Source organism: Diceros bicornis, chromosome 14, assembly GCF_020826845.1.
Source record: "Diceros bicornis minor isolate mBicDic1 chromosome 14, mDicBic1.mat.cur, whole genome shotgun sequence".
Classification (NCBI taxonomy): domain Eukaryota; kingdom Metazoa; phylum Chordata; class Mammalia; order Perissodactyla; family Rhinocerotidae; genus Diceros; species Diceros bicornis.
In genome coordinates this window covers 47324022-47336089 of record NC_080753.1, presented here as the reverse complement: position 1 = coordinate 47336089, position 12068 = coordinate 47324022, and the positions used below count along the sequence as shown (strand labels likewise).

The 12068-nt window shown below is 48.8% G+C and overlaps 1 protein-coding gene across 1 annotated transcript in view; it reads left to right on the top strand.

Moving 5' to 3' along the window:
• Positions 1-962: 962 nt before the first annotated feature.
• Positions 963-12068, top strand: part of E2F3 (E2F transcription factor 3) — a 75849-nt gene continuing 64743 nt past the window's right edge. The window contains exon 1 of the mRNA XM_058555176.1: positions 963-1704. Within this exon, the coding sequence (XP_058411159.1) occupies positions 1309-1704 (396 nt within the window). The 5' untranslated portion in view covers positions 963-1308. The remainder of the gene's footprint in view (positions 1705-12068) is intronic.

Here is a 12068-nt window from a genome sequence, read left to right as displayed (position 1 = left end):
TTCTTCGGATTACTGTTTGGCGGATTAGAAACACGCAGATCAGTCCTAGGTTAGCCCTGATTAACAGCCCTCGGTGCTTCTGGGCCGGTGTGTGGGGGGATGTCTGCTGGACTCGAACCAATACTCGTGGTAAGATTGCACTCGGCAAAATATTCAGAGTTAATTTTTACTTAAACCCATCCCAGGCAAATAATGAAGCTACCAGGAATGATCTGTCATGTTAACTAAATGGTGCCCACAATCACGTCAGACGAACCTTCTGCCCCCACGATTCTGTCTGCCCACATGCTTCTGTCTATCAGCCTCGGCCTCGGGATCAGCTCTCGCCGCGGCATTGGTTGGATTTCAGGAAGCGAGAAACCCACGATTTAAAGGGCTCAGTTTCCACCTGCCAGGCATCGTCCGCATGGTCCAACTCGCCTTTGGCACATATTCGGGAGAATCTCCCACTGTTCATCTATTACACTAACTGGTCAAAGGAAAGAGATTTCCCGAAAGTGTCCCCTTGGTCACCTTGACAGTTTCCAAAAGCGAAACTTGCGCTGTAGACTAAATCGACACTGAGTCTGCGGGGCGCTGAGTCCCAGCCCAGGTCAGCAGAGTCTGCCCGGGGGGCGGGCGGGGACGGAGGCGGAGCCTGGACTGGGCGGGGTCTTCCGTGGGAGAGAAGGAAAGACTTTGCCCCACCTCCTAAAACCCCTGCTCTCTCCCAGCCAATCAAGGCGGCCTATGCAAATAGCGCCCCTGTCGCCTCAGTAACCATGATGCACGGCAGCCAATGGAAACCAGCAAGTTGCGGCCCGGCTCCACGATAGGGACTGAAGTAAGAAGATAGAGACCCAATGGGCTGTGGGAACGGACCTCGGCGGGTTGGGGGGCGGGGATATGCAAATATGGTTTGAAAAGCCGGCGGGAAATCTGAGTTTCGCGGGAGGACCTTGGCGCGTAAACCGTATCCCTTCATTCATTGTCAGCAGCAGCTTCCTGGAGCCATTTTTCAGCTGCCGGCCCCAGCACTCGGGCTGCCGCCGCCGCCTCGCAATCCGTTGCATCGGCCGCCCCCAACGCCTCCATCCCCCCTCGGGGCCCGATATCCGTGCGGCCGGGACCCTCCTCTCTCCAGAGCCCCGATTATTTTTGGCCCCCGGGGCCCGTGCGGTGCGGAAAAATAAAAAGAGAGAGAAGGGGCTCGGAAGCGCCGGGCGGGGAGGAGAGAAGGAGAGACTTGGAAACTCCGACTGCAAATAATAAAGAAATTGAAAACAATACATTAATATACCATAGCAATAAAAAGAGCAGGAGCGAGAGATGAGAAAGGGGATCCAGCCCGCCCTGGAGCAGTACCTGGTGACCGCCGGGGGTGGGGAGGGGGCGGCTGTCGTCGCCGCCGCCGCTGCAGCCTCCATGGACAAAAGGGCACTGCTAGCCAGCCCCGGCTTCCCCGCTGCCGCCGCCGCCGCTGCCGCCGCCCCGGGCGCGTACATCCAGATCCTCACCACGAACACCTCCACCACCTCCTGTTCCTCCTCCCTCCAAAGCGGCGCCGTAGCCGCCGGCCCCCTCCTCCCCAGTGCCCCCGGCGCGGAGCAGACCGCCGGCAGCCTCCTCTACAGCACGCCGCACGGACCCTCCAGCAGAGCCGGGCTGCTGCAGCAGCCACCAGCGCTGGGACGCGGCGGCGGCGGCGGCGGCGGCGGCCCTCCGGTAATGCCCTCCCGTTCCCACCGTCCCCAGCCCAGGCGGGAGGTGGGCTCGCACCGCGCGGGGTGGTGGGCGCGCTGCGGGCTGCCCCGGGAGAGCGCGGGCCCGAGCACCGTGGGCCTCGGCGGCTGGCCCTCCCACGAGGGTTTATTGTTACACTTGTGTGCTCCCGCCGGCGCCCGGAGGGTCGGGGGGCTCCGCCAGGAGCGCGGGGCAGCCGGGATTGCCTTGGCGCGAACCACATCAAACACTCCGAAACTTTTTGCGGCCCCCCCCTTCTTTTCCTGCACTTTTCCCTACCCCCACTCTCCCCTCCCCTCCAACTCGAAGCTTCCTCTTTCTCGGGCGTAGGAAGGGGTCACGCCCCGGATGGAGAAGGGGGTGGGGGAGGGAGTAGTGAACTGGGGAGTGGGGGACTCTGGGGGGTGGAAACTGAGGGACTGATGGGGTGATCGTCCCCCGCCAGCCTCGGAGGCCCGTTGGCAGCCGGGGGTCCCTAAGGCGTGCTCGGAGCGCAGGGGCTCTGCCAGGCTCGCTTGACACATTTGGGGATCTGTAACTCCCGGCAACAAAGGGGCTGGGGGAGGCGGAGGAGGGTGTTTGGGGTGGGGGAGTGGGGCTGGAAGCCGGGTGTGGGCTGGGGCGTGGGCTGTCTGGGGGTGAGGGGCTAGCGGGCTGGCGCTCCGGCCTGGGCGCATCCTGGCGGTGGCAGCGGCGGCGCCCGCGTGGCCCGAGCGCCCGGGCCTTCGTCGCCGGGCCCCGGGCCTGCCCTTGACCCGCCTCTCCCCTTGCCCCTTCCTTCCCCGCCCTGTCCCCTCCCCGCCCCCCGGCGACGGAGGGCGGGGGCAGCCGTGTTCCCGTCCCGCCGCCCGGGTCTGTCCCTCTCCCCGGGACCCGCCGGTGACGTTTCGCACACGTGCGCGGAGGACGCGCCTGTGACTGGGGAGGAGGCGGCGGCGGGAGGGGGCGCTGGAGGGGGAGAGGGGGGCACCCACTTCCTCCTGCTCGCCGGCTCCCTGGCCTGGGACGGTCCCGGCGCCCTCGCACCCGCCCCCGGCACGGCCACCCTCCCTCTCCTCTCCCTAACCCCCCCACGGGCGCCCGCCCTCGCCCGGCGCCGCCGGTCTGTTCGGCCCTCCGGGCCCCCTCTCCAGCCGGCCCCCCCACCTCCCCCCCGGAGCCAGGCTGGTTTCGGAAATGCCCTTACAGCAGCAGGTTAGTGACCGGGACGGCCCGGGGGCCGCTGCCGCCGCGGGGGCACCGGATTCTGTTGGGGGCTGAAGCCGTGAGGGTAGGCGGTTGAGCGGGGTTTTGGAGTGGGAACGGGGGGTTGGGTGCTTGAGGGAAATGAGTAAGCAAGAAAAATCTAACTAAGTAAATGCCCCGGCCTCCGGTTCTAGGAACCTCGGGGCGGGAGTGTCCGCCCCAGGGGGTGGGTATGGTGTTTACGTGTATTTTTTTCTAGGGGGCCGATGGATGGGCGATTGAAAACCAGAGGGGGGCTTCTCGCCAATGGCCGAGTTGAGCTCTGCTTTCTGTCTTCCTTCCCTTGTGCTGGAGGGGGAGGGGGGCGGGTCAGAGGGTAGGGTGTCTGTAGGATTCCCAGGCCACCCGCCACCCCCTCCCTTTGTCCCTGTAATTTATAAAGCGCCTTTGAGAGATGATTTAGGTCTGTATGCGGCTTCTCTTTTTGTTGATACTGGAAAGAAGTGTGGCCCGGAGGTCTTCCCCCTTTCTCCCTTTCTCTCCTTCAATCCCTTCCTCCATGCCTCCTGTCTTCATCCTCGTGGTGAGGCTTGGCCCCCACGAGGCTAGAAACGAACCAGACTCAGTTAGATAAATGGTCGGTTGAGAATACCAGTCGTTGACCTCACCTTGTCTCAGCTCCATATGGGCTTATTTTTTGGAGAATCAAGATTTTGCAGGGATCTTTAAGAAAGTCAGCACTTAGGCAGCACTTTGGGAAATGAGATGATGGGTTTTGGAATAATGAACATTTTTATTTCCTTGCTCTTCCCAGTTTCTCCCTGGGTTGGATCTTAACTGCTTTCTAGCCCCGGAGATACTTGCTGGGGATGTATGATAGAGTCTCAAAGAAGCTCATCGTTTTTTAGTGACTAGGGTCTGCCAGCAGGGGGGAAACAGTGCAGGACCTGCTTACACATAGGGTATGCAGTGTGCTGCATTCTCAGTCACAAGAATGTTCCATGCTTTTATTAGCATTAAATACTATTACTGACTTGACCGAAACATGCTTGGACATATTTTAAGCATATATTCCCCCCTACACAGTTCTGTTACTATATTATAAACCTAATCTGAAACAACCAGCTATTGACATACTTCTTGGATGGGATTCAGATTTAAGGGAGGGTAGTTTTGATAATGGGAAGTTGTGAGACCACCAGATTGTGTGGTTTCTTTTTAATCTTAGCTGGCTTGTTTGGCCAGGTCTTCAAAATGATCTGGCCAAACTTATATGTAGTTCATTGTATTTAAGTATTTAAAGTATAAAAAATTACCCTCACCACCTTCCAAGTTATTTCAAAACTTTATCCTCGACATGAGATTATTATTCCAAAATCATGAGCACTGAATATAAAGTTTGATTTATTTTTTCTTATCAAAATTATATTAGACTTCTATCTATTTAAGCCTTGAAATTTTGTTGATATTTGTTCCCTAAGTGGGAAGGACACTATGGGGATACTTAAGTGATGAACAAAGAGACCATTTAAATACTTTGTATTCAAGAAGAGGTGAGAATTCTTGTCCAGGTGGCCAGAGTTACAGACCTACCTGGTTCTGATTCCATGTTCTGTCTCAAGAATGTAACATCTAAGAACTTAACCAGGAGCAAATTCTTCAACTTTTTGTAGATGGGAAAAGAGATATATGAGTACTACCTTACTGGCTGTATTGCCTCTGTCATTTACAAGTTGTATGATCTTAGGCAAATAACTTAATCTCTCAAAACAGTTTCCTCTTTGGTAAAATAGAAACAATAACAATACTAACTTTAAGGTTCTTTTTAAGGGTTAAATATGATAGTGCATGTAAAAGACTTAGCACAGTGCCTAGCAAATAGTAGATGCCCAATAAAATTAGTATTCAGAAATTTTTTTTGTAACTTGGAGAAATCAAGTAAGACCACGTGTACACTCTCTCTTTGCTTGCCTATCTGAGTAAGATGGTTAAAAGTTTTCTAAAGTGATATGCAATTAATTATTTATACCTAATTAATTTGAGTTTTAAATCTACAAAACATGGCATTCCTAGCAATGGGTAAAATAGGGGCATGTCAGTATGACAGGCCTCTATAGAGATGGTGGTGTTGAACTGGTGGTGAAATGCCCAAGCATGAGCTTGTGCCTTGAGTTGTGACAAATTTAGATCCACTCATCCTCACTTTTTTGCCTGAGTTCCAGTGCTCCCATGACTCCATGGACCTGCCAACTTTTGGGTGCAGTGGCTTTTATAGGACTAAACCCTCAGTCATCACCAAGTCAGAGACATGTGCTAGATAAATTTGATTTTAGATGGCGAACTGTTGGAAATGGAAGAGCTCTAGAGAAACCATAGTCAGAAGTGCTATTTCCTGGAACAGAATGGACATCGTCATTTTCTGCCTCTTCTAAAAAGAAGCCCAAATTATTTCATTCTACTTCTAGAAAATTTGGGATCTATTAATGCAAGAGACAATAGCCTGTCACGTCTGATTGAATTTAATCCAGTCATAGCAACGCGGTGATTATACTTTGGGAAAGAACCCCCAATTCTTGAAGTTTCCATGTAAGAATGGAGGACTCATAGGTGCTATAGCTGGGTCTCTTTTTTTGTGTGCAAGTATAAAAGAAGAAAAATACTGAGTTCCTGTGGTTCTGTACTCAGTAATCTTGCTTCTGCTGAGATAGATGGTTGATGCCAAGTTTAAGTTAGGAGAGAATTTTTAGTCACTGCATACCCCAAAATGGAAGTTTTAATATAATGCAGTGCCCAGACTCAAGCAGTACAAATAGCTCCACTATAATCAGCACCCAGGGTGCCACTCTAATCATCATCTGAAACAATGCACCCTTAAATGTGGCACTGTGAGTGAAGGAACCCAAGCTTACAAACAGGAAAGGATTTTTTTGTTTTTCTATAATTCTCACCTTGTATAATACTTGGAAGAGTAGATTGGGAGATTAATGTTGTGCTGTGTAAAGCTAACTTGAACACAGAAAATAATATTCGAAGCTTAGACATGAATAAATAACAGCACCTGGAGATTGAGACTGTGAGGAAAAGTTGCTTTTATTTTCATTTCTCAGAGATATAATGCAGTAGTTTTGTTTTAACTCTTCTGTCTTTATTGCCATCCCCAAAGGTATACCATCCCCACCTTTAACACCTTTTGAAAGGACTTGGACCCTTTTGGCAAAGCTTCAAATATTCATAGTTAATTTTCTGGCTGGTTTTCTAACTTAATGTGATTTACAAATATTCCATTTATATGTCCACTTTCTCAGACTAATCAACTCTCATTCCTTTTTAACCACCTACTTTCAACTAGCATTTTAAACTAGGATGAGTGAAAATCATCAATTGCCTATGCTCATCAATTCAAGTCCCTCATAGATTCCCATGAAACCACTCCAAATGGTGCAAAGCAAAGAAGGTAGATTTCAGTTCTTATCAGATTGTCTGTTTCATTTTGGTTTTTAAAGAGAGGAACTTCCCTGAATTCTTTGAGGTACTAAGCATGTGGTTTAATGCATGTTTTCATGCTCGATAGCAGCTTAAAAATAGTGTTTTGGGGACTGTATTTACAATTGCTAAGAAGCATTTTTTCTACTAATCATTTTTCATGGGACTAAGAAAGAAAGATAACTGGGAAAGCAGTAAATATAGGAAACCACTAATGGTATCTCCTTCCTCCTCCTCTGATCCTCTCTTGGCTTCAAAGAGTGACTTGGAAAATGTATCTTACACAAAGAAAAGTTATACAACAGAAGGTACAGAAAAGCAGCAACTAAGACGGAGGCAGGAAAGTTGGAGGGTGGGGTGGGGTTAACATAGAGGGATAACGCAGAGAACTTTTGGTTCAGTAAGAAGGAAATTGGTTTGTTTTCTATTCTCGCTTTTGCTTCAAACACTGTCCTCCAAAAGCAGTGTGTTCTTAGAACTCGAAAGAACGTAGAAGTTATAAGAAGGCATTGTCAGTGTCCCCCCAACCTTAACTGGGGGTCAGCCTTGTGGCAGTGGCTGCCACAATCATCTACAATATAACTTTGAGAAGAGCAAAAGCCCACTGGCTGACAGATTATATCACAAAGCCCATGCACTTTGCTGTGCTGGAGAACCTGAGCAAAGCAGGCCACTGTTTAGCTTGGAACCTAAGGCAGGGGTTTATGTCAGCAGGAGGCTGACAGCAGTGAGAATTGACAGCTGATGGAATAGGGAGGGGATAAAAAGAATAAAAGTAATTGACTTTAGTCTGCTTTCTATTACTGCAGCCCAACTGGGGCAATTTGTAGTGTCCAGGCAACATTCTTATAACTTGACAGTCCCTAAGAAGAATACTTTAGGTTAGCATGGGCAATAATTGATATTTCTGATGGTCTTCGAATCCTAACAGTTGAGAGCTGTAAAGCAAGAGGCATTGTCTGACCCAATCCTCTTCATTTTGCAGGTGAGGAAATTAAGACCCAATGCAGTTAAGTTACTTGCCCAAGGTCACAAGCTAGCTAGTCGCACAGCTAGAACGGAAACTGGAGACTTGAATTCTTAGAAGAAGCCTCATTCACCAAGAGAAAGTTAACTATATCTTATGTGCCCTGTGTGGGAAAATTGGGATGTGTAGAATGCATTTTAGATTGCCTTCAGGAATGGTTACATTTTATAAAAATGTACACATACAGAAGTATCCTTTGAACAGTGGCTTTCCAGTAACAACTCATTCTCCAAGATACAAAATAAGCAAAGCTCCTTTAGATGCTAAAAGAAAGGGAATTTTAAAAAATGGAAGGAATGACTGACTCCTGTAAAAACATGATGGTAATATTTTTAAAGCTTTATTTGTTATTTGCAAATTTGTTTTCTATGTCTATGACATTTCTGGTGCTCAAATAGTGAAACATATATACTTCACAGAGAATAGAACCTAAAAGGATTTTTGAAACTTTTTTCAGGGGAGGGGCCCGGTGTGGCTCTGGCATTTGGAGGTTTTGTCCTGGGCCATCCATATCCTGAGTGACAGTTGTTTTCAGAGGTCCCTGGGCCCTTGCCCAGTAACATTAGACTAGATGCTCTTCTTCTAGGAACATTTCTGGTTTAATAAAGTGGCTGACCAGTTAACTCTTTCAGAGGAAATCACCATCCCCTAAAAGACAGAACTAATTTCCTTAAAATGTCTTCTTTTACTCGTGGAACTGAGAAAGCTTAAAAATAGAATCACTTCAAGTCCTGAAGCCTAAAAGTGAAACATAATCCAATGTGGCTGTAGTTCACCAACTCGTTAGAGGCAGGGATATATGGCTTGTCTGTAACTCACAAACGAGAAAGGTGCGGTGTGTAGGGATACGATCTTACAGCCAATGAGCGGTAAGTAGCAATTGGTGATGAGAGTTGTAGTTATCAGTGAAGCAGATTTCCCCTGGAACATTTTTTGGTGGATGGAGTCCGTCTTTCAGGGACTGGAGGAGCTGAGTGCCCTTGGTCCTCCCAGCCAGCTCATGCCTGGCTACCCCGCAGATCTTTTGGCTCCTCCAGCACTCTCTCCACTGACTGCTGAGAAGGGCTTCTCATGTTGTGGCTCTGGACACGGGGGGTCACAGAAAGTGAACTCGGAGCTTATAGATTTCATCCCTCCTTTCCCTTTTCTGTTTCTCATGCTTAGAGCTCCAGAAATAAATAACCAGAGCAGCAGCCCTGTGACCCCACACCATCTTTTCTGAGCCTTTCTGTGTCTGGCAGCCCTTAGGAGAGGAGGAGGCCCACGTGTATATAACCCTCATCCTCCACCTAAAAGGAGAAAGGAAGAGCAGCTGGAGTGTACGAGTCAGATGGTGGATCCTGCAGCCTGGGTTCCTATTCTGGTTCCGCTTACTAGCTCTGTGACTTTGGGCTCATCACTTAACCTCTGTGTCTTAATTTCTTCATCTGTAAACTGGGGAAATAATAGGACCTACCTTGTGGGGGTTAGGAAGATTAAATGAATTCATATTTGTAAAGTGCTTAGACCAGTGTCTGGCATGTGGAAAGGATTATGTGAGTGTTCAGTAGATACATGGTGGAATTGCCCTTCCCCTCCACAGCTGTCTCTTGGGCTGTCCTTTTGTGTCTTATTTTCTGAGCTAGCCCTAGTGTTCATTTAAACCCAATTACACCTCTCTAAAAAGGATGGTGATGTAGAGGAGGAGTGAAACATGGGGGCAGTTTTCTCCTAACATGGTCTTTCAGATCTTTGTGTCTCTTGTAAGCTGTCCATTGACTTGGGAATAGGAACAGAAGAATAAGCTTCTTATTATAATAGTACTATCCGTAGTCATAGTGTCATGACTAAGATCTTTATTTCTGTGATTAAATGTGTTAAGAAAGTTGCACTATTAACGTGAATTGCACTTTTAACATGATTTCACTTCTGTACAGTAAACTGTGGCTTAAGACTGAATAGCAGAAATCAGAGTATCTGAGTGCCCTGGGCCCTGGCAGACTTGAAGGCCCCAGTTTGGATGGGGGTGAGGGTTGGGGCTGTCTTGCTCTCCAGAGGCAGTGGGACCTGCCTCTGGGCCTCCCTCTGCCCCTGCTCTCCCCCTCTTGTCTCCCTCTCACCCTTCCGTTTTTTGTGTTATGTCTGTTCCTCCCCTACCCCTCACCTCTCCCTCTGCCTGGCTTTTAGAAGAATGGCAGAACTGCAGCCTTCATTGGCTGCTTCTGTGACTTATCAAATTAATTACAGACTTTTCCCTAGTGTTTGAAGTATGGTGAAATCTTGCCTTTCCCGTTTTGCTTCCCATTCCTCCCAACTCAGATGCTGGGATGCAGGCATGGCACAGTGTTTAAAGTGGCTACAGGTTTCCCTCTGGTGCATTGATTTGCTCATGGGTTCTTTCTCCTCCCGGCCTACCTGGCTCCTCTTGTTGCCATCCTTCCCACTGGTTCATCAGGGAAACCCGCAGAGCCTTCCCTGATTCCCCAGGGGCTTGGACCCCTCCCTTCTGTCGAGTTACTGCTTTTTTCCTGTAGCACATCTCAGTCTCTTGGTGTTCTTGATTTACTCCTCCAAACGTGCAAGCTCTGAGAAGTCAGTTTGTGCTTTTTCATCATGTAGTCCCTGTAATGCCTTCTACATTGTAGACTCTCAAATATTTGAGAAGAGGCATTTTCATTAGGCACCTACAGTGTGCTTGGCACCCCGGTCATCCTGTTGGGGATGCAGAAGAAGTATGAGGTGTGATCCGCCCACTCTAGAGTTTATAGTCTGTTTAGGGAGACAAACTGTAAACACAAGTTTTATCGCAAGCAAGACTCAACAGGAGTCAGGAGGAAAACAACACTCATCTAGTCCTCAATTGTGTGGTGTGGACAGGAAGCGCCAGCTGGGCCATGAGAATGGGCAGGCCATGGCTCCCATGGTCATCAGTCTTAGAGCACATTAGGGTGCACATTTGAATTTTGCACATCTGAGCATTTTCAAACAATAGCAATACCTGGGCCTCACCTAGACCAATTAGAATCTCTGGGGGTGGGATCTAGACATGGGTATTTTTTTTTTAAGTGTCCCAGATCATTTTAATGTGCAGTCTCAGTTGGAAGCACTGAGCTAGGTGGAGTGGAAAGATTGGGGAGATTGTTCGTGGCTGGAGAAACATCATAAGGCAAAGGTGGGAGGCAGAGAGTGGGTTAGCATAAGAAGAGACCAGTTGGACTGGAATCAGTATGGGGGAATAATAGGACCTAACATTGGATATGCTGGTATAATTAATCTAGAATAGAGACTGCCTTCCTTCCAGGGCCAGGCAGGGAGTTAATTGGGGGGTGGGGGAAGGTTGTGCTTGAACAAAGAAGAAATGCCCATCAAAAGGGGGCCATGGGACCCTGCCCCAGGCTATGGCTGCCAGAGGGGAAGGCAGGTCCCGTTTGTTGCCAGATCTTCAACCTTCTTAAAATGCCAGAAATCTACCAGTTTTAAAATGTTGGCTTGATGAAAAAGGAAAATGTGCAAGCCAAACAAAGTAGGCCTCTACGCCAGATTTGGCTTAAGAGCTGCCACTCAGCAGTCTCTGGTCTATGGGATAATAATAGCTAATGTTTATCAAGTGCCCGTGTGTATGGAGGACACTAAACTAAGTGCTTTACTCGCATTAGCACATTATCCATATAACAACCTACGAATGGGTATTATGATCATGCTTGTTCTGCACAGAAAGAAACGGACAGTGAGGGGTTAAGGGGCTGACTCAGGGCTCCACTGATGTGTGGGGTGACCGAAATTGAACCCAGGAGCCTGGCTTCAAAGTCTCAGCTTATTCCGTTTTTATCCTCTATAGTCTCTAGCGTATTAATTACGTAGTAGGAACCCAAGATACCTGTCAAAAAGAAAGAATCCAATGTTTTTCCAGGCTTACCTGATAATCAGAATTGCCTATAGCACTTGTTCCAGATGGAGATTTCCAGGCTCCACCTCTGTTCTCCTCAGTCAGAGAAGTACCAATGTCTTCTGATCTTCTGGAACATTTGGGATACACTGCTGTAGGTAGTTGAGCACAAGCAAAGGTTCTTGAAGCTGGAGTGACCAGGCGATGCAGGAGCCGCCTGCAGAATTAGTGCTCATTTTGTTCATCTCAACTCCTTCCTCAGTTGGGAGAGAGCAGCCCTGCAGACCCCAGGGACCTGGCCAGGTGCCCTGGCACCACATGCCCACCTTTGTGGTACCAACTTCTGGATTTCCAGGTCAATGCCAAGGCAAACCATCCAAAGATGGGTTACCCAAGACCCCAAGGAGGTGAAACAAGAAGGGGCTCCCAAAGGGTTGAGAATCTTAGCTCAGGAGGTCCAAGTGAGCAATACTACTGCATGCCAGACACCAAAACACCAAGTGGGAACCAGCATGGCATGCAGCACACCCTGCCCTCAAGGGTTTACTTTGTTCTTTTTTTTTTGTTTTTTTTTTTGTGAGGAAGATCAGCCCTGAGCTAACATCCATGCCAATCCTCCTCTTTTTTTCCTGAGGAAGACCGGCCCTGAGCTAACATCTATCATCAATCCTCCTTTTTTTTCTCTTTTTCTCCCCAAAGCCCCAGTAGATAGCTGTACATCATAGTTGCACATCCTTCTAGTTGCTGTATGTGGGACGCCACCTCAGCATGGCGGGACAAGCAATG